Source organism: Myodes glareolus, chromosome 3, assembly GCF_982192425.1.
Source record: "Myodes glareolus chromosome 3, mMyoGla1.1, whole genome shotgun sequence".
Taxonomy (NCBI): Eukaryota; Metazoa; Chordata; class Mammalia; order Rodentia; family Cricetidae; genus Myodes; species Myodes glareolus.
Window position 1 is genome coordinate 84,881,581 of NC_142028.1, and position 21,300 is coordinate 84,902,880.

Here is a 21,300-nt window from a genome sequence, read left to right on the forward strand (position 1 = left end):
CTGATCGGCCCCAAAAAGCACCCAGGTCACACACTCAGGACAACTTGCTTCAGGCTTGGACCCTAAGCTTCCCTCCAGCCTGCAGAAAAGACCACAGGCTGCTTGGGCCTGGAGAAAGGGTCACAGATAAGGAGAGCCAGCCCCCAACAAGCTACAGGCATCCTGCCAGGCCACCTCTGGCTGGTTAAGGTTCTCGGTAAAATAAGGCTTTGTGGTTGCAGGGATGCTGGGGGGTGGGGAAGCCAGAGGAAAGGAAGGTCCAGTCAGTCTGAATCAGTGTCTCTACAGGAAGTGCAGGCCTTCTTGCTTTTCTCAGGGTCCCTGGAAAAGGCCCAGTAGATGTCTCTCAAGGTTTGGCGTTTAAGGAAGAAAACCTAAGGGACAGGCCGGTTGCAGAACAGACCTGGTGTCCCCTGCCCCCGCCCTGCCCCCACTCCTCTAATTAAAGCAGCATGCAGGATTGACAAAAACCCTTCTAACTCTTTCCAAGCCCCCTGCCTAGTGCCCCAGAGTGAGATGGAAAAGTAACACAGGTTCTACCCCAGCATAGCAAAATTTAGTCAGCTCCCCACGGGCAGAGAAACACCGGCAAAAACTTCAGGCTGCAGCCTCTTCTGCCCGTGCTTCCTCGCCAAAGCTGATCAGAGCACCCAGAGGTGCCCTGCTCCGTGGAAAGCAGAGGCTGAGAGTAGAAAGGTCTGCCCCAGGCCCCGTCTTTGTTCACCAGGACCCGGGCCACAGAACAAAACACACACAAAACTATCACACAAACTTACCACCACCACGAGTGCAGAAACCCAGGAGGTTCTCCCAGTGTGATGTTTTTTTCCCATCGAATCTAGAAAAGAGGGGACAGAGGCAGCTTAGAGGGGCAGAAAGGAGGGGGCCGCAGGGCCTTCCCCAGCCAAAAGCCTGTGAAGACCAACTAACAATAAATGCCAAAAGGTGATAAAAATTCAAAATGGTGGCCACAGTGGCTGCTCCTGAAAACAAAGGCTCTAAGAATAGTGGGGAGGAGGGGGTGTCCAGAAGCTGGATGCTGAGGAGCCCCACTCACCTCCGATAAGAAGGTCTGTGCAGATTTCTGTGCTCCGACGTGCAGTAAATATTCGTAGACGTATAAAGCTAACCTGAAAAGTGAGCAGGGGCAGAGAGGGAGAGAGGAGAGAGAGGAAAGGGTCAGATCACACTGAGGCTCGCTCTGGACCTTGCCAGTCGGACTCTCAGCCCGGTCTGTGCCATCCCATTGTGGCCATAACAAGAGAAAAGTACCTATCACCCCAGACAGGACCCCGGTCAGAACAGCTAGTGGGTGGGTACCACAGACAAACTGCCCAAAGCCGCGGGAGCTGAAAAACGGTTCCCAAACTTGAACTTCCAAGTGGCACTGGGACCAAGCCCACATAGGTCTCGCAAACTCGAAAGCCACAAGAGCCCTGAACCACTCTCCTTTTCCCAGCCCACTTCAGCTCGCTGCCGTAGCTCTGCTTCGGGGTCCGGGGAGACTCAGCCTCAGCCCGGGTACTTGGCGCGCTCTGGAGAGGGCAGCAAAGCGCCGCCCTCACCGTCTCCCCCCCAAACAACTGTCCCCCAAGCCTGGGGCCAGGCCGGCGCCGCCTGCCCAGCCCAGCCCGGCGTCCCGGAGCGCACCGGGCAGGCGGCAAGGCCGCTGGCTGGAAAGGGAGAGCGCTCCTGGGTGAACAAAGCCCCCGGCACGCACTCCTCACGCCGCGGGCGGACAAAAGGAGCCTTCGGGGCTGCGGAAAGCCACGCGCCCCCTGCCCGCACTCGGGGGGCAAAGTGTGGCCCCCGCGCCCAGCCGACCCAGTGCACCGGCTCATAGTGGGACCTCGCCCACCCTCGTCGCGGGCCCCCGCGCCCGCTCCGCAGCGCGCCTACCAACTCCCCTCGCCCGCGGCTGCCCTGCCGCCCCTTCAGGGTGCCCCAGCCTCTGCCGGCGCCCAACAATGGGCTCTCCACGCCGCCGCCGCCGCAGCCGCCGCGGGGCAGAGACCGGGGGCCCAAGGCAGCGCGACCCCCGCGCCCACCTGCCTCCCGCCGCCCGCGGCGCGGCCCCACTCGCGAGAGGCTTACTTTTCCCGAGCCTGCCCGTCCGAGGGCACCGCCGAGCCTTTGCCTTTGGCAAACATGGCTTGCAGAGAAGAGGGCACCGAGCCCGCCGCCGCCGCTACCGTCCGGTCTCCCGAGCTGCCCTGCTCCCGGCCCCCTCCCGGCGATCGCCCGCTCGCTCGCGCTCCGCTCGCCGCGCTCCCTCCCTCCCCGGCGCTGGCTCCGCGCTCTTTCCAGCTGTCAAAGCGTCAGCCCCGGCCGCGGCCCCATCGCCTTGGAACTCCTCCCGCGCCGGCTCGGCCTGAGCTGTGCCGCCGCCCGCCCGAAGCCTGCAGCTCGCTTGCTCGCTTGCTCGTGGCCCGCGCGCCCGCCGCCCGGCTCCGCCTGCGCCGCCCTCTGCGCCTTCAGCACCGCTGCCTCTGCCGCCGCCGCCGCTGGTCTACTTGGAGCTCAACCGAACGTGGCTGCCCCGGCAGGAGAGCGGCGGTCGTCCACGCCCCGCGACGGACGGCCGCAGCGGCCAATCGGCGCGCGGGGGCGGGCCCGGAGGCCGGGAGGGACGCCTGTCAGCGCGGCCGCGCCAGTCCCGCTGCGCCTCCTCCGTGAGCCGCTGCCCGCTCGTGTGCCGGCCGGGGGAGCGGAGGGCGAGCCCTGGCGCTGGGGTGGGGCGGCGGCGTGAGGGGCTCGGGCCTGGACCGGAGCACCCGGCCAGCGCCAAAGGGACTGGGTGCTGCCGCACTAGCCGCGGAGAGAGGCGCGGACCCCGGCTGGCCCGGCGCGCCCCTTTCCGCGTTGGCCTGGTCCCCTGCGCCCCCGCCCTCCCCGTGCTGATCTTGCCCTCCGTGGGCCAGGACCCCGGCCGGCCCAACTCCCCGCCACACCCTGGGCTGCCTGCGTCCAGCCCGGCTCTCCGAGCCCGGGCCAGGTCTGCACGCGGAGCTGGGCGGCCGAAGCTGGCTGGCGCCAAAGCGCGCGGCTGCTTCTTTACTAGATCGTTAAAATACTTTGGGAAACCCCAAAGTGGAGCAGCGCGAAAATGGCCCTTGGCGTACTCCGGGCAAGCCTCGAGAGAGAAAAAGGGTCTTAGACTAGAAGGAGGGAGAGGGGTTTCTCCCAAATTTCTGAGATCTGCCAGCCCTGGCAAGTTAGCCCCTCGCTTTCTCCACGGGAACGGGTTCCGTTTGGGTGAGGGACGTCACCTGGACGCCTCGCGACTCAGAATGCGCGCCGCAGAAATCTCAAACTTCAAATAAATGGAGCTAAATTGGGGAGTGGGGGGGGGGACTAGAGTCGGGCGTGGGGGGAGGGGAAGCTTCCATTGTCAATGACCCAGGTGTACAATGGGAAATGGGGGGTTGGCAGAGTGACCAAGCTTTTTGCTCCCTACTCCTTTCTGTCCACTCCAGGATCCCAAAAACCAGCACCGTACCCTCACTGGGGACTCCAGATCAGAAGCTGGTGAAATAAGGGATGGTTCCACCAATTCATACTGTTTTTAGAGCGCGGTTCTCTTTAAATGTGATAAAACATTGTCGGCACTGTCTCTTTAAAAGAGTCAAGCAGAAAAAGCTGTGTAAGCGCTGATTGGCTGCCTGTTTGGATACATCTTTAGGGGAGCCTTGAAACTGTTAGCCTAGGTTGATTTTTTTTTTAACTGCGCTGTTCCAATAAACAAGTAACGCCCCTCCCCCTAACATGCCTCGCACCAAACAATTAAAGGATAGGTCAGTGTCCTGGGGAAAACACGTTTCAAGTAGGAAAACTCAAAACTAGATTTCAACAAAATAAACAATAATTCCCTACCATTAAAGTTTGCTTATTTTGTTCTGCAGAAGAGAAAAGGGGGCTTTTAAAAGAAATGCCCCGCAGCAAATGGATCTGCACTGGTTCAGGCAGGAGACTTGGGGTGCGTTTTTTGGATAATGTTCTGCTCTTAACAGCCTCCTTAAATTGGAAGACAGCCTAACACCGTGGACCCCTCTGGACTCTGTTCTCTGCTAGGAACCAGAGCTCAGACGGAAGAAGGGCAGAAAAAGGGAAACACTGAGCCCTAGTTTGGGGGATGTCTGTGCCAGCCCCTAGTTTAAAGGTTGTTTTTTGTCAAGGAGGGGAGAAGCATAAAGATTGGGAGTTGAAATACAATGGTAGGGGAGAAAAGGAAATAATTACAGTTATTTTTCCCCTAGGCGGTTTAATTTAATAGGGCCAACTTAAGGTACCTTAGAGCCCGCGCTAATTAAATCGGTCTGTTCATACCCTTCCTTTGGATTTCCTTTCATTTTTGATGGGCTAGGAATGACCAGGGATGGTTTGTCAACACACTGACTCACAAGATGCCTGACTCACTGGTGTCAGCAGGGCCCGCAGATTACGAGGACCCGTTGGGTCTTGGGGGAAGGGAAGGTGCTGCCCTTCGGGGGCCCACAGTCAGGCACTCTCGAGTTGGCCATGCCTTTGCAGCCCCAGGGCTCTGGCGCCTCAGAGCCACTTACAAGTCCACTTCCTCGCCTGTCAGCTGGCAAGGGGTTTTTATTGGGGGGGGGGGCTGTCTTTTAATCTCTTTTGATAGTCTGGTGTTCCACCAGGCTAGAATTCTTCTTGCCTTTTCTCTCTCGCAAAAGGTCTGGCCCCTCCTTCCTGGACGTGTGTTAGAGGAAGAGGGGGGTGGTGTTTGTTCGGAGTCCCTGTGGTCTGCCCTTTGTGGAGGCTTGACAGTGTGAGGCTCCAAGTGGGTTGGTAGGTTTTGGTGGAGCAAAAGGAGCTAGTGGGAGGACCTCGACAGAGAGATCAGAGGGAGGTGTCTTAGCTCTTGGCTGTCGAGAGAAAGGGGGAGTCCACATAACCGAACCTTTCTGTAGCCCCGGCTAGCATGCTGCATCTGGCAGCTACCCAGAATCTAGTAAGGTCAGAAGCAAGCCCAAACACCCATAGGTGGCCTTTCTGCCCACAACTTATCTCTCCCCACTGAGTTCCCCTACTTCCCTTGGAGCACATTTTTGGGTTGACACCTCTCTCTGAAATGCCTCCCACCCCAGGCCCCTTCTGTCAACCGTTCTTCAAAGACTCACTCCCTCCACAGATACCTCCTTCCAAACATCCCGGCTCCGGATCTCATTTGCTCAATTGAACCTGCACAGTAGCCCTGCATCTACCGTGCCCATTGTGTAAGTCACTTGTTTACTGTCTGTCTCCCCACCAGACCTAAGTCTGAATCATCAGTGTGTCTCCTGAACCCAGCACAGGTTCCATACCTGTGTGTATTCTAACAGGCCAGGACACCAGGGGACCCGGAGTAGGGGAAAAAAACACCCCGGGCCTGAAGTAGCTTCTGGCTGGGTGAAGCGATAAGAAAGTGACACCACCCACAATAGGATTAGATCAGTCGACTCCCTCGGCTAAGCCCCACCCACCACCGCTTCTGCCACCTGGAAGTCTACTATATTGTCAGATCCCAGAAAGACCAACCAGGCCGTTTCACACACCCTCCCTAGGTTCAACTTCTCCTTCCCAGACCCTTTGTTTCAAGACTCTGTGTATTAAACACCTACTATGTACCAAACTCTGCCCCAGGCACAGAGTTACAACCCAAACCTAAACAAAACCCCCTATCCAGTGAAGCATCCACGGTTGTAAAATCCTCTGCTCAGAGCCTTTTCCTGTAACACACTACTTCCTTACTCCAGCGGGATGGTCGCACCCCCTACTGAGGGACTTCCTGTACTGCCGCCCCCGCCCCCGCTCCCCACCAGGCTTGAGCTCCCAGACTGCAGTAAGGTCTGAACGTCTCCAGCTGACCGGGACTGAGTGCCTTGGGCCGGGCTGCACAGTACTTACCCTGGAGACCCCACCACCACCACCCATGGAAACAAGACTCCACTCCTGGGGTCAGGGAACCTGTCATTCGACTAGGGACTGCCGCAGTCAGCCAGGCTGTTGAGAGGATTAAGACAGATGGACAGCTAGGCCACTTCTTCCTCTCCCGACAAACTGGTGCAGATTGGAGAGGGCCAGGCCTTCAGAAGGTGGCGGTTGAAAGAGAGGGACTTTCAAGTGGCTTCAGCCACTGGGCTCAACCAAGGAAGCTGCACTTGCCAGGGACGCCAGGGTATCTGGTTTCCTTTGGCTGTTTCTCGGCTCTGCTGGTGGTGTGGTGGTGTTCCTGGCAGCTGCTGGAGGCTAGGGCCCTCTGGTCCACTCCGGGCCTGTTGGAACAGAGACTCGGCATCCAGCCCTTCCCCCTTCTTGCCCCCACCCCAGCACAGTCCAGGGAACCCTGTGGAGATTCTTCCCCCAAAATCTCCACCAGCTCTGCAGGAGGCCTTGGCCAGCCCCTAGTCAACTCTGGTTTGGGCAGCAATTTCCCCCAGGGACATCAGGACTCCCTGGGCAGAGTGTAAATTCCAGCACCCAAAGACCTGGTTTCCAGGTCCTCCTTCGCTGTTTTGCTGGCAGGCTTGGGCAAGAGATAGCCAGTGCAGAGCCGCGAGGGTATTCCTGTCTGTGTGAAAGGCGAGGACAGAAGGAAGGAAGGGATAATCACATTCCAGGCTATCTGAGCATTGTCTGAGCCCACGGTCCTGCAGATAGGGAGCAAAGCAGCCCTTTGAGACACCTGTTGGGGACCCAGAAGAGGTCAGGATTGGGGGAAGTTTCTGCAAACTGAAAAGAAAGATGATTATTGGGGCTAGATAGATGGCTCCACAGATCAGAGTTCTTGCTGTGGCTGGAGAGGGCTGGCACACACAGGCCGGCAGACAGACAGATAGATAAGATAGATATTTAGATAACTAGTTTTTCAAGACAGGGTTTCCCTATGTAGCCCTGACTGTCCTGAAACTTACTCTGGAGATCTAACTGGCCTCAACTCATAGAAATCCACCTGCATCTGCCTCCCAAGTGCTGGAGTTAGAGTTGTGCACCACCACTGCCCAGCAAAAAAAAAGAAGAAGAAGAAAAAGAGAAAGAGAAAGAGAAAAAACTTTTTTAAAAAGGTGATTACTAGCTACACAGTGTGGTACACACCTGTAATTCTAGCACTCTGGGAAGTAAAGGCAGGAAGGTTTAGGAATTCAAAGCCAACCTTTGCTATATAAAACTCTGTTTTTTTTAAAAAAAAAAAAACAAAAACAAAATAAAAAAATGATTTCAGGCCTGGTAGAAGTGGCAAATGCCTTGAATCCCAGCAGAGGCAGAATATCAGCAAATTGGTATTACTAAAAAAGAAGAAAAAAAATGAATTAAAGTTTAAAGTCAAATGGAGTGGTGGTGGTGGACACCTTTAATCTCAGCACTTGGGAGGCAGAGGCAGGTGGATCTCTGAGTTCGAGGCCAGCCTAGTCTACAAGAGTTAGTTCCAGGACAGGCTCCAAAGCTACAGAGAAACCCTGTCTCGAAAAACAAAAAAACAAAACAAAAAGGTGAAAGTTAAATGTGCCTTGGAATGTCTTTCAATAGGCCCCATCCTAAGTCTAAGTCAGTGCTGTAATAAATCACATTGTCGGAAATGTACAGGAAGGGTCTAGCAAAGCACCTACTATGTGCTCAGAGTCCAGGAGAGCATCAGGCAAAGGTCGGGCCCTATCCAAATGACTGCGGTGGCTCCTCCTTCCGCCAGCCCTTCTGTGGGACCTCCGCTCCCACTTCTAGCCTCCTAGACGCTGTGCCCTCATCTGGCTAGTGTGCTCTTCATGTCCTGAATCACAAGCCAAGTGTGTTCATTCCCTGAAACACCTTTGTCTGTGCTGTCTCCTCTTGGGGACACTTTTTTACCCAGGTTCCAGTCCCTCGCTTCCCCCAGGTCAGCAGTTCCCACTAAGGAACCTAGAGAGACTCCTGGTCTGATCAGGTCTCCATAGCAACCACCACCACCTGCCAGAGTGGGTGTTTATTTATTTATTTTCTCACCTACTTCCCTCATTAAGGTGTGAGCACTGGGTAGGGGGGAGGCTTTATCTTAAAGTTGAGCGATTTCAGTTAGCAAGGGTATTCTGATCACCTACTGTTGGCAGGGCACTGAGCAGTTCCGAGAGGCTATCTCAAGCTCCTGTCTGCGTGGAGCTAAGAGCCCTGCAGAGAAGACAAGGTTAATTCAGCAGGCATATAGGTACTTAAGTCCTTACAAACTGTGCCAAGTGCTAGGAACAATCGGAAGAGAGTAGACAACCAACCCCACAGGAGTGAAGGACAGCAGGCTGATTGGGTGGAGGAGGGCTGGTGCGGAATGAGGGCTTCTCCGAGGAGGTGACCTTAACTCTGTGTTCTAGAGGAAGGAAGTAGGAGAAGAAAGTAGGGGGGCGGGAGTGAGATGTCTCAGGATCCAGAGGGGCGTCTGCAGCAGGGAAGAACCCCGCCAGGGAGAATGACTGATAGCGGGCCCCGAAGGCAACAGCAGAAAGTCCAGGATTCTAGCCGCCTTCCAGCTGTGGTCTCCGAGAATGCCCACGGCAGAAGACAAGAACTGGCTCAGGAGGGACTGCCAGGTACCACTGCAGGGAGCATGCAGCAGCTGAGCAAAGACTGGAGTCAAACAGCATAGCTATTACCGAAAAGCAAGACCACCCAGGGGAAACGGGAAGTGAGGAATGTGGAGGCTGTGGAGACAGACGCATCCTTCTGCACTGTTGGTGCTGTAGGGCACAACCGAAGAACTGTGGAAAGTCACCTTGAGAACCGTCGATTCTGTTTCTGAGTACGGAAAGCAGCAGGGGTCCAAATGTCGTCCATCAGTGCCCATGGCAGCACTGTCCTGAGGGCCAGAAGCTGAAAACAACCCAACTGTCCACTGACACATGTATAGACAAAACGTGATACACGCATCATGGAGTAGTACTCAGCCTTAAAAAGGAGGGAGATGGGGGAGGGGTTGTAGAGGAAGTGGGGGAAAAGGAGATTTTGAAGGAGCGTGGCAACATACCCCTATAATCAAAAGGCTGAGCCAGGAAGATCATGAGCTACATAGGGAACCATGTCTCCAAAAGAAAAATAAATTTAAAAAAAAAAAAACTTCAAAAAGAAGACCGGGCGTGATGGCACCTTTAATCCCAGCACTCAGGAGGTAGAAGCAGGCGGATCTCTGGGAGTTTGAGGCCAGCCTGGTCTACAAAACGAGTTTCAGTACAGCCAGGGATGCACAGAGAAACTCTGTCTTGAAAAATTTAAAAAAAAAATTTTTTTTTCCAAAAAGAGGTGGTTATAGTGGCAAATACCAATAATTCCAACATGTGGGAGGTGGGGAGGAAGCAGGAGTCCAGCCATTCCCAGCTACTTAGCAAGTTCAAGGCCAGTCTAGGATACAGACCCTGCTTCCACATGGGTGACTTAGAAGACATGTTAACTAACAGAGAACGCTAAAGAAAAAACCCTAAATGAGTCCACGCATGTTAGACGTCACCCTCGGGACTGGTGCAGGAAGAGGGACTTGGTGATTGTTCGATAGATCCATTCCCAGCTTGAGAGGATGAAGACTCTGGACATGGACGGGGTGCCGGGTACTGGACAACATGAATGGACTCAGGGCCACCCAGCCGTGTCGTTAAAGTAATTAAATTCCTTTCATGGTATGTGTATTTTACCAAATTTCTTTTTAATGCAAGGAAACTGAACTTTTTCACTCAGGCAAAGGGCACAGGAATCGTTTGTTAGGGGACATGGTGAGGCATCAAAGGGGCAACCTAAAATGTGAGATCCAGATTATGCTTGAACTAGCCAGGGAGTGGCTGGGACAGGGCTAGGGCAGCTGCCCCTCAGGAACCTGGGTAGGCGTGAGGAAGGGTGGGACAGAAAGGACTCCATGAATTAGTGCATGTGTCTACCGGCATTTAGACCCTTGGGTGTCATCCTGAGAAGTTTGGTTCTGTCCTGCTGAAGCCCTGGTGATTTAGCCAGGAAAGGATGCTCTGTGCTGGGAAGGAGCCAGGGACCAGGGTAATGGCAAGGCGTTCGGAGGCAGTTGTGTCTCAGTTCACCCACAGGCTCCAAGAGGCCCTGGGGCTAGGGCAATGGATGCTGACGGGTAAAGCATTTCCTAAACCTGTCACCTGGGGAAGGAACATGGAGGACTCCCTGGCCTCTGGTATGGGTGCCCATAGCCTGCTCAGGAAATCTAGCAAGGCAGTCCGTAAGGTCAGTCCTGTGTGGGTTGAGTTTGAAAAGCCCATTAGAGGTCCAGGGGGGATGGAGATGGGTCTGCAGCCCCAGGAAGAGGTCTGGAGAGTCACCAATATCTGGAGTGTAGATCAAGCCCTGGGGAATGGCTAAGGAATCCAGCACACCATATAGCTAAAGATTCTTATCTTTACTCTGTAGTCCAGATTGACTCAGAACTCACTGCATAGTCCAGGCTGGGCAATGCTACTGCCTGGCCCTTTGAATGCTGAGATTACAGACACAGACCACCACACTTTGCTTTATTGATTTTTGTTGTTGTTGTTGGTTGGTTGGAATAGAATTCCAAACAATATGGTGTCACATGGCTCTGATCCCAGCACCCAGGAAGCTGAAGCATGAGGATCCCAAATACAAGGTTGGTTGATTTTTTTTTTTTTTTTTGAAACAGGGTTTCTCTGTAAAACAGTCCTGGCTATCCTGGAACTCACTGTGTAGACCAGACTGGCCTCGAACAGAAATCTGCCGGCCTCTGCCTCCCAAGTGTCGGGATTAAAGGTGCGTACTACCACTGCCCGGCCTTTTTCTTCTTTTCATTTTGGTTTTGTTATACACTTGTCTTTTGTATATGCAAAAAATGTTGCCTCCCTGTGTCTGAGCTCAAGGTTCCAAAACTCTAGAACTTGCCCCTCACCCTAAAGCCAAGCCCCATCTCTCCTGGTTTTCCCCTCTCCCTCTATCTGTTCTTCCTGTTACCTTAAAAGATTCTTTTTCTTCAGTCTCCACTTAAAATGTTAATAGTCAGGCCTTTGATGATATGGTGTTAGACAACAGTCCCCACATTTTAGTGGCTTATCATAAAAGCCATTTATTTCTTACTTGCTGGTCTGCCACCAGCCACCCAGCTTGACTTCAGGGTGCAACGTCTGTGAACCCCACAAGTGTCCCCGCTCAAGGGGTGCCTGGCGTGTTCCTTTCATAATAACAGCACTAGAGGCTGAGCCCATCCGCATGCCTGCTCCTCGTTCTGTGCCAATATCACATGCCAATTCCAAAATAAATTGTCAGAAGTGGGTAGATTCATAGAATTCCAAACAATATGGTGTCACATGGCTCTGATCCCAGCACCCAGGAAGCTGAAGCATGAGGATCCCAAATACAAGGCCATCAAGGTGACAGAGAATCCAGCCCAGACTAAGATTAAAACCATATAAACCCAGACTAAGATTAAGACCATATAAACGCTAGGCGGTGGTGGCATATGCCTTTAATCCCAACACTCTGGACAACCAGGGTTTTTACACAGAGAAATCCTGTCTCAAAAAAAAAACAAACAAATTATATATACGTGTGTGTGTGTGTGTGTACACATACACATACATATTGGTAGCATAATCCATCAAAGCTAGCCCTTCCCTGGTTCTGTCCTTGTTCGCAGTGCCCCTGAACCTCCACAGCACCCACCCCTAGCTCCACCTCACTGATGCTGACCGTTCTCTACAGCACCAGCACCACCCATTTCAACACAAGGTCTTCCCAATGATGTCACTCAGGAGCCCCCAAGTTCAGATGGACCATACCTGGACTATACATCTCTCCCCATCCAATTCCTGTAGCTCATCTCCATCTTAACACTGAACGCCAACCTCTCCCGAGCCACCAGGCCAGCAAGCTGGAGACTGACTGCCTCGCCCTGACCCTAGCCAGTGCCAAGCAGATCAACTGGACCTACTAAGCGTTCTTCATCCGGGTCACCCTCTGTCATTCATCTCTTCCCGCAGCAATCCAGTCCTGGCTCTGCACAGGCCCCACTGACTTGCACGCGGCCTGCTGCCACATCTCTGCAGCGTCTCTGCCTCCTTCCTCGTCAGCAGAGACACACACTTCAAGCACAGGTCTGAGACCCTTTCCTGTTCCTGCTTGTCAATGGCTTTCTGTCTCTTACAGGATAGAGCCCACGCCCCTCAGCATGAAAGCCACGTCGGCGTCTTGCCTCTTTGCACCCATTTCTTGCCACGGGTTGCTCTGGGTCCTGGGGACAGATGTGTAAATAAGAGAGCCATGGTCCCTCTGTGAGGAAGCAGACAGCTCCAGCAGGGTCTGTGATCTAAGGTGACAGGACAGTGATGGAGCACACGGGCCCCTGTGGACAGTGTAGGGCTGCTAAGTTGGGCTGGGGGTCAGGGAGTATGACCTTACCTGGACTGTGTTGGGCGCTAATAGGCCCTCCCAGGGGGAAGCTAGACCACAGCGACTCTGAGACACCAACAATGAAAGAGCAGCCGGTGGGGGACCAAGGAGGGCTGTTCAGAGAGGTTGATGGCAAGGAACCAGGAGAACAGCACTCCAGGGAGGAAGTGGTCCAAATAAATAGCTTGGGAAAGAGCTCTGTGAGGGTGAGGTCAGCCTGCTGGCGGCAGTTTTGGGGGAGCAATGGCAGCAGAAACTAGATCCAGGCAGTTGAGGAGGGAGAGAGAGAGAATGGCAACAAGAGCAGAACTCTCTAGTGAGAAGTCTGCCTGTGAGGTGGCAAGGACACCCCATCATCCCAGGAACAAGGGTTGGCTGTTTTAGGCTGAAGACAGCAGAGGCTAGAGCTGTGTAGACGGTGATTGACAGGTGCCCATATAAAGGCTAGTGGGGCAAAAGGCGGAGGACAGTGCCACATGGAGTCTCTAAGAAGTGGGGAGGGAGAGGGCTCGAGGAGAGGGCTGGCCTAGTCTGTAGAAAACTCTGGATTCTGTCCCCATCACTGCCTGAACCTGGAGTAGTGACGCATGCTTGTAATACCAGCAGCACAGGAGAGGTAGAGGCTGGAATGTTAGAAGTTCAAGGTCATCCTCAGCGACCTAAAGAATTGGAGGCCAGAGTGACTGGTTGCAATGACTCTGTCTCAAAAGGCAAAAACCAGGGGCCAGTGAGATGGCTAAGCAGGTAGAGGGGCCTGCCACCAAACCTGGTGACCCAAGTTCCATCTGCAGGACCCATACGGTGGCAAGACACACCGTCTGCTCTAACTGTCCTCTGACCTCCACACTGTGCAGTGACATGCAGAAACCACCCACGCATACACACTCACACGCAACAGAAACATTTTAAAAATTGGGGGGTTGAGGAGGAGGAGCCTACACAGCCAAGTGGCCTCAGCCTCAGCCTGGAGGTGTTCCTGCTGCAGAGTCCCCAGTAGGCAGGCTCACCGCTGTGGCTTGAAGGAGGAGCCGACATTGCCTAGGTAGCTCCAGCTTTCTGTCCTCAACGCACAGAGACCACCGCTGAAGAGTCTTTCCTCTTCCCTCACTATCTGGGCACCTAGAGCAGAGCTCACGGGTTCCTTCTCTGCTTCTGACTCCCGTTTCCACGGAAACAGACAGCGGCAATTGTCAAAGTCCCCGCTTTCAAACATAGGTCTCTTCCAAACTTACTTCCGTGTGCCGCACACAACAAGGTTGTGGGGGCTCCATCAAGGCCACATCTACCTGGCTCCCACTGCAACACCACAACCTATCTCTGGGGCTGGCACCACCCAGAACGGCTAAGCAACCATCTCACCAGTCAGCTTGGGCCTTAATTTACCTCTGAGGTGACAGCGCCTGAAGTCAACAGATGCCTGGTTATTGACTCAGGAGCCTGCCCGCTCAGGGCACAGCTTCCAGCCTCCAAGGCTTCTCTTTATAGAGTTGAGGCCATGGACCCCAAGGCCGGTTTCCTGGTCATTAAATCTTGAAGCACGTGAGGGGGAATGAACAGGCACAAGTCCCCTATTGCCAGCCTAGTGGCACAGGGAGCCTTACAGAAAGGATTTCTTCAGGGGAAGTCCAGCAGACCTGGCCCTCCCTCGGCTCTCTGCCACTACTACCCCCCCCCCCCCTTCATTTCTGCTTCCTCCTCCGTCACTGCCTCCTGTTCTGTCCTGCTGTCCCTCTGTCTCTTTCAGTGGACTCCTCGCTGGGTTTTTACCTGTCTCAAGACCTCTTTAGTCACCTACAAGGCCGGAGATTTTACCTGTTCTGTCCATTGCTGGATCCCTTGTGCCTGTGGTGGTATTTGACCTAGGAAAGAATGAATTGTGCTAGCACTGGGGGGGGGGGAGAGCACGACACAGGAGGGGGGGGTGGGATGGGGGGGTGATTGTGCTTCCCTCTTTCCCTCTCCCTCCCTGCCCTCTCCTGTCTTCCCTCTTAACCTCAATAGCTGTTTGTTGTTTTTTTTTACACTTATTTGTGTGTGTGTGTGTAGACATGCAAGCACCGCAGCATGCATTGCAGCCTTGAGTGTGTGTGTGTCTGTGTGTAAGCATGCAAGCACCGCAGCATGCATTGCAGCCTTGAGTGTCTGTGTGTGTGTCTCTGTGTGTGTGTCTGTGTGTGTAGGCCTGCAAGCACGGCAGCATGCATGTGCAGGCTTGCAAACAAGGCATGGGACTTGGTTGTGGGTCACGGAGATTGGACTCAGGTCATCGAGTTTGTCAGCAGGGCTTTTACTCCCTTCTACCTGCTGAGCCATCGCCCAGCCCTCATCCGCTGTTTTGTGTCATAGAAAGGGCTTCCCTCCCTCCTTACTCCTTTACCTCTGACTTCTGTGCTCTGTCTCTCTCTGTTTGTCCCTTCAGTTCTCTCTCTCCCTCCCCCACTCTCTCTCTCTCTCTCTCTCTCTCTCTCTCTCTCTCACACACACACACACACACACACACACACGGGGGGGGGGGAGAAAGAGAGAGAGAGAGTGCTACTTTTGAAGCCTCCCCTGGCTCCTGGCTTCTAAGATCTAGTTTTGCTCAGCCCAGCGCCCCCACCTAAGGAGCAGACCCTAGGGTCAAAGGGCTGTCCTGCTCCAGAACCTGCCCCAGATACAGCTACCGAGAGCAGCTACACCCTCTCTGATGTGAGCCAGTCACCACCACCCTCTCAAGGGGCCTCACTTCCTCTCTGGGCTAGGGGTGGATCAAGGGAGTTCACAGAAAGAGGCTGTACATCCCAGATGCAGACAGCCCCTGGGGGAGTGGTGGTGGGAGAAGGTGGCAGGAAGGAGGACACACAGTCCTTCACCTTCCCTGAGTCTCAGTTTCCACATCTGAAAAGTGGGCTTGTGGCACCATTCTCTGGGTACAGCACTGAGCAGAAGGGTCAAGCGAGTCACAGTAAGTGGTCACCTCAGTTTGTCTGTGCTTGTAAAATACCCATCATGCAGCTGTGTGAGCACCAAAGACCGGCCTCAGTGGGAGTGCCGTGCTCCCACCTGGCGGCAGAGAAGCCCGAGCTTGTGAGGCCTCATCTTCTGCTATCTCCTGCCCTGCTGTTGTCCCGTGAACCCCGGCCTCCACTCTATAAAAGAACGGTGGCCACACAAGTTCTTGGGGCTGCAGCTGATTAAGTGGGACAACAGCCACCGCCTGCTTGGTCAAGTGCCTGACCTGATGCACGAGCAGGAAACGGTAGGGGACATCCAATTACTATGTCATTAGACTGTCACAGCAAACCCCAAAGCAGGTAGCATCTTACCCAGTTTCCAGGAAAGGAAGCTGAGACTTAGAGAGGAACAGTGATGAGTCTGTCTGTCCCCCCACTCCAACCACCCCAGTATCTGGTTGCAGGATAAGGTTGGACTCTGGGCATCCTGACTCCAGCATCGTCGCTGTTGTATAAAAATATTTTTTTTTTCCTTGAAGCTGGGGAGATGGCTCAGTGGGTGGAACCAGGAGCCTGCGGCTAAGCCTGCCGGCCTGAGCTCAAGCCACAAGATCCACCTGGTGGAAGGACAGAACTGACTGCCGCAAATTGTCCTCTGACCTCCACACTCACAGTGTTGGGTCCACATGCCCACATGCAGACAAGATAAATGAAAGGTAATAAAAGTTAAGAATAAAGAAATACATCTTTCATCCCAGAGCTTCACCATATGCACACCCAGAAGCTAAACCCCAGCCCATAGTCTTCCCCAAACACAAGCCTGTGCTGACTCACTAGGGCATGGTGTACTTGCAAGAGGAAGCACTTTGTGAGAGCAGATGCCCAGGTCCTGGGAGACTGAGGGCCTTCCTTAGCCCTGAGTAGACATGAAGAAGGGTGGACGCAGCGAGAGCCGTGAGTGGCGGACATTTGAAACTCCTCCGCGCGAGTGTCTGCTATCTGCAAGCATTATTCCTGAGTGTGGCTCATCTTATACATGGAAACAAGAGTGGGAGGGTGGCACTCAGAGGCTTCCCCAGGCAGGAAGGTGGGTAGGAAGGCGGCAGCTCACTGACAGGATTATCCTGGAAACAGTGAAGGGCAGAGAGACGCCAGTATGCCTACCTGGTGGGGTCTGACAGATTCCAAGACTTTGTCATCCAGGTACCTTGAGGTCGGGGAGCCAAAGTCATGGGCAGCGTGTGTGCAAGGACTCAGCTGGGCCCCAGCTTCTAGGGGGCATGAATGGAACAGAATGGAGCAAGAACTCCCAGGATATAAGTGGCAAATCTGCAGAGGTTAAGAATGGGCGTGGACCAGGCAGACCCGACACCGACTGGGGTAGGTACTCACCGGATGAGTGGGGTCAGATTGGGGGTGTCCAGGTTCAGTTCAGGGCTAGGGTGCATTAGTGAAAGGGAACCATGGAGAAAGGAAGCGCCTTGCGGATGGCCGGCGAGGGAGTGGGGGTTCTGTCCCCTAATTTTCAATTATTTCAATGGTAGGGCAGAACTAACTGAGCAGTCTGAGGTGGGTAGAAATGGCTGGGAAGTGAGGGAAGAGGCAGGAAGGAGGTTCCTGAGCAGGGCCTTCTGACTGATGGGCAGTATAACACTGACCCCCCCCCCCATTTTTGGTACCTGCTTTTTATTTCTCCAACTTGTCAGAGCTATATGAGTCATGCTGAATTCCCATGCCTAGTTGCCAGTGGCTGGTAGGTTGGCTGGCTGATGTCAAAACAAATCAAGGCAAGGTTTCAGCAAGATGCCGGGGCAGTATTCTAGGTAAGTCAATATCGTATCTCAGAAAACGAGCCGTGCTCACCGCACGAGGCATTTCCTTGGGACTCTGTAAACATGATTCCAATGCAAAGAGAGGTTTTGCAACAAAAGAATTGGGCTGAAGGTTAGTGAAAGAGAAAAGAAAAAGAAATCAGGACCAAAGAAAATAATAAGAATGAAAGAGAGAAACACGGCCTAGTGGTGGTGGCGCACGCCTTTAGTCCCAGCACTTGGGAAGCAGAGGCAGATGGATCTTTGGGAATTCGAAGCTAGCCTGGTCTATAGAGTGAACTCCAAGACAACCAGGCTACACAGAGAAACCCTATCTCAAAAACCAAATGGAAAAAGAAAAAAAGAAAAATGGACATATATAGCCAACAAATTGATGGGGGAAAGCCTCGTTAACCAATAATCTTTAAGAGGTGGGTCTTAGTTAAGGTGTGACTTGGCTGCGACCCAGGTAAAAAGCACCCAGGTAGGGTGCACTCTCTGCACACACACACACACCCCACTGTGGAACATTGCTGTGCTTGGATTTCTCATTTCCTGTTTCGTGAGTTCACAAGAGAATCCCCCTTATAATAAATAAAATATAATTGCTTTATCCTTAGCTAGCCTAGATATTTTTACAACAAGTGAGCATGAAAACTCCCTGCCCACCAAGACAAAAAGGGAAGCAGGATCCTATACAAAGCTCTTGATATAAAGGGAATAGATGGAGCTGGAGCAATGGCTAAGTCACTAAGAACATTGACTTCCCTTGAAGAGGACCAGAATTTGATTCCCAGCACTTAACATTAGGCAGTTCACAACTTGTAACTCCTGTTCTAGGGGATGGCACCCCCTCTGGCCCCTGCAGGCACCTGCATATACACATGCAAAAAGAAAGAATAAATATTTTTGAAATAGAGAATAGAAACTCATATTCACAGAGTACCATTTCAGGATTTTAAACATGCCTTGCCTCATTTCCTTTCTGATATCCATGCCGATAAGCTGTGTGGTCTCCCACTTGAAGGGAGGCAAGTAAACCTGAGACGTTTCCATGGATGCCATGGTGGTACCTCCAGCATGCTCGTCAGCTTCCGTGGATAACAGCTGATGACAGCCCACAAGGGAATTCCTGTAGGAATTGCCCTTGGCGTCAAGGCATGGTCACACATCACCCAGAGGCACATCATTTTAAGGGGAGTGCTGGCCCTGCAGTATGAACCCAGCAGAGCTACTTCTTCCTACATGTGCGGTATCCCCCCCCCTAAAAAATTATATACAACTTCAAATATACAGGTGTATAAAATAAGTATATTGTAGGGGCTGGAGAGATGACTCACTGGTTAAAAGAACTTGCTACATTTTCATAGAACCAGAGTTCAATTCCCGGAACCCACATCAGCTGGTGGCTCATAGTCACCTGTACCTCCAGATTCAAGGTATCGGATATACCTTGAATATCAGATATACTCTTCTGGACTTCAAAAACACCTGTATGCAAATACATATATACCCATATGAACACACATAGAGACATAACAAAAACCAAATACTTAAAAGTATATAAATAAACAGTTATTGCTAATAAAGCATAAAGCAATTGATATGGGGGCTAGAGAGATGGCTGGGGGGTTAAGAGTACTTACTGCTCTTTCAGAAGACCCGGGTTTGGTTCCCAGCATTCACATGGTGGTTTACAACTATCCATAACTCCCATTTCAGAGAACCTGACACTCAGTTCTGACGTCTGTGGGCACCAGGTATGCACATACAGACATACGTAAAAGCAAAACACTCGTACACATAAATCAAAATAAATAAACATAAGAAAAGATCTTAAGAGATCTATTTCTAAAAATTATTTGGTGTACATATAAATTTACCAATTATTAAGAATTAAACAATTTATTTTTTTATGTTTTATTTTGTTTGTTTGAGACAAGGTTTTACTATGTAGTCTTTACTGGTCTGGAGTTCAATTTGTAGACTATGCTGTCCTCAAACTCAGAGATCCACCTGCCTCTGCTTCCCAAGTGCTGGGATTAAAGGTATGCACCACCACCTTCTGGGAAATTTAAAAATTTTTAATTATTGTTTAAGGTGTGTTTTATCTGCATGTATACCTATGTACCACATGCATACAGTGCTCGTGGACAAAGAAGAGGGTGTCAGAGACCCTAAAACTAAAATTATGGCTAGTTGTGAGCTACTATGTGGATTCTGGGAATTGAACCCAAGTCCTCTGGAAGAGCAGCCACTGAGCCATGTCTCCAAACCTGGATAAAAGCAAATTTAATATGAAGTAAATGAATGTACTTGCTTATTTTCTCATAAAGAATTAAATCTTGGGCGGTTAGTAGTGACGCACACCTTTAATCTCAGCACTCTAGAGGCAGAGACAGGTGGATCTCTGTGAGTTCAAGACCAGCCTGGTCTAAAAGCGAGTTCCAAAGCAGCCAGGACTATGTGGAGAAAACCTGTCTCAAACAAACATGCTCAGAGGAGCCTGCCCAGGAGTGAAAGAAGCTAGCAGTAGCAGCTCAGCTGAGGCCTGGAAAGGGAATTCTCCCCCAGTGCTGTGGCCATTACACTAACCTTCTTCTTTAAGAGTCACCAGAAGTTAGCCAGGAGTGAGGGCACCTGCCTATAGCCCCAGCACTTGGGGGAGTTGAGGCAAGAGGATCACAAGTTCGGCCAGCCTGGGCTACAGAGTGTGACCGTGCCTCAAAACCAAAACAACACTACAACCAAGACCAAAATTTTACAGGAAGCAAACTTAAGCAAGAGCCCGGAGAAGGGGAAGTCCATGGATGGACTATGCGTATTCCTGTTCTCCTGGAGTCCCACTTCAAGGCTGACTCACCCCTCCTGAGCTCTGTGGCATGTGGTTGGCCTGCTGCCTCTCCCCAGGTATCCCCAACTGCAGAAGTCTTCACTCTGGTCTTGCTCTGATGTGGCCATGACCTGTGATTGGCTGATGGGAAGTCACAGTGGCCAGTCATGTGAGCTATTGTGTGGGTGCTGGGAACTGAACCCAAGGTCCTTTGCAAGAGCAGCAAGTGCTCTTAAGCACTGAGCCATTTCTCTGGCCTCACTACTATTTTATTTTTTTTAAGACTGTGTCTTATGCTGCCCAGACTGGAAGCAAACTCCTAGACTAAAGTGATTGTCCAGCCTCAGCCTCCCAAATTGCTGAGCTTATATGCATGGGCCACTGAACCCCACTGCCATTTTTTTGTTTGTTTGTTTTCAATATACAGGCTACTTAAGAATTTATCAAAAGGAAAATAACATAATGTCTAAATTCTGTGTAAAAGGATGTGATTATAACATTGTTTATGATACTAGAAAACAAAGTAATCCATGTGGGTGGAATGATCTTTGACACAGTGTATTGGAATACTGTAAGTTCTGGCTGCACGCCTACTCTACCGGAGGAATTCTAGTTCCCCTCCAGGCTGTTACTCTTGCAGGGCACTCACTCAACTATTTTCCCTAAAAGCAGTAACAAGGTGTATAGGCTTCATGTGGCTTTGTTTTCTTTTGCTCGCGCTTTGCTATGCAGTTTAGGCTAGCCTCCCACTAGAGATCATCTTGCCAGCGCCTCTCAGGTACTGTGATTACAAGTCTGTACCGCCATGCCTGGTTTAAAGATTGTATAGTTTGTAAAAATATTTGAGAAACTGAATAAACCAGTCATCCCTAGGTATTTTTTGTTGACCATAATTCCCTACGCAACAGTTCCAGGCTGCCAGAGAGCTCTGGTGGGGGATGGGGTGGATAGACAAAGCAGTTACTTTTTGGCCACATTTCAGACTTTGAAATGTAGTAGCTCTCAACTTTCCTTTCATTTATTTATTTGTTTGTCTATTTATTTTTTATTTATCTTGTTTTTTTCTTTTTTTTTTTTTTCTGGCTGTCCTGGAACTCACTTTGTAAAGCAGGCTGGCCTTGAACTCACAGAAATCCACCTGCTTCTGTCTCCCAAGCGCTGAGATTAAAGATATGCTCCACTATGCCAGGTTCTCAACCTTTCATATACTTCAGCTCCTTCATGCATAGTTCCTCCTGTTTTGGTGACTCCCAACCATAAAATCATTTTCATTGCAACTTCATGATGGTAATTTTGCTACTGTTATGAATCGAATGTGTTTATCTGTTTTCCATTGGTTTTAGAAGACCCCTGTGAA

General features: G+C 51.8%; 1 protein-coding gene across 4 annotated transcripts in view; it reads right to left on the reverse strand.

The window, feature by feature from the left end:
• Ssbp3 (single stranded DNA binding protein 3) overlaps nt 1-2,295 on the reverse strand; it is a 141,059-nt gene extending 138,764 nt beyond the window's left edge. For all 4 annotated transcript variants that reach the window (XM_087904771.1, XM_087904770.1, XM_087904769.1 and 1 more), the window contains exons 1-3: nt 2,095-2,295; nt 1,058-1,130; nt 777-838 (exon numbers count right to left, since the gene is read on the reverse strand). In XM_087904771.1, the coding sequence (XP_087760897.1) occupies nt 777-838; nt 1,058-1,130; nt 2,095-2,150 (191 nt within the window). In that variant the 5' untranslated portion in view covers nt 2,151-2,295. The remainder of the gene's footprint in view (nt 1-776; nt 839-1,057; nt 1,131-2,094) is intronic.
• Between the last annotated feature and the right edge of the window lie 19,005 nt (nt 2,296-21,300).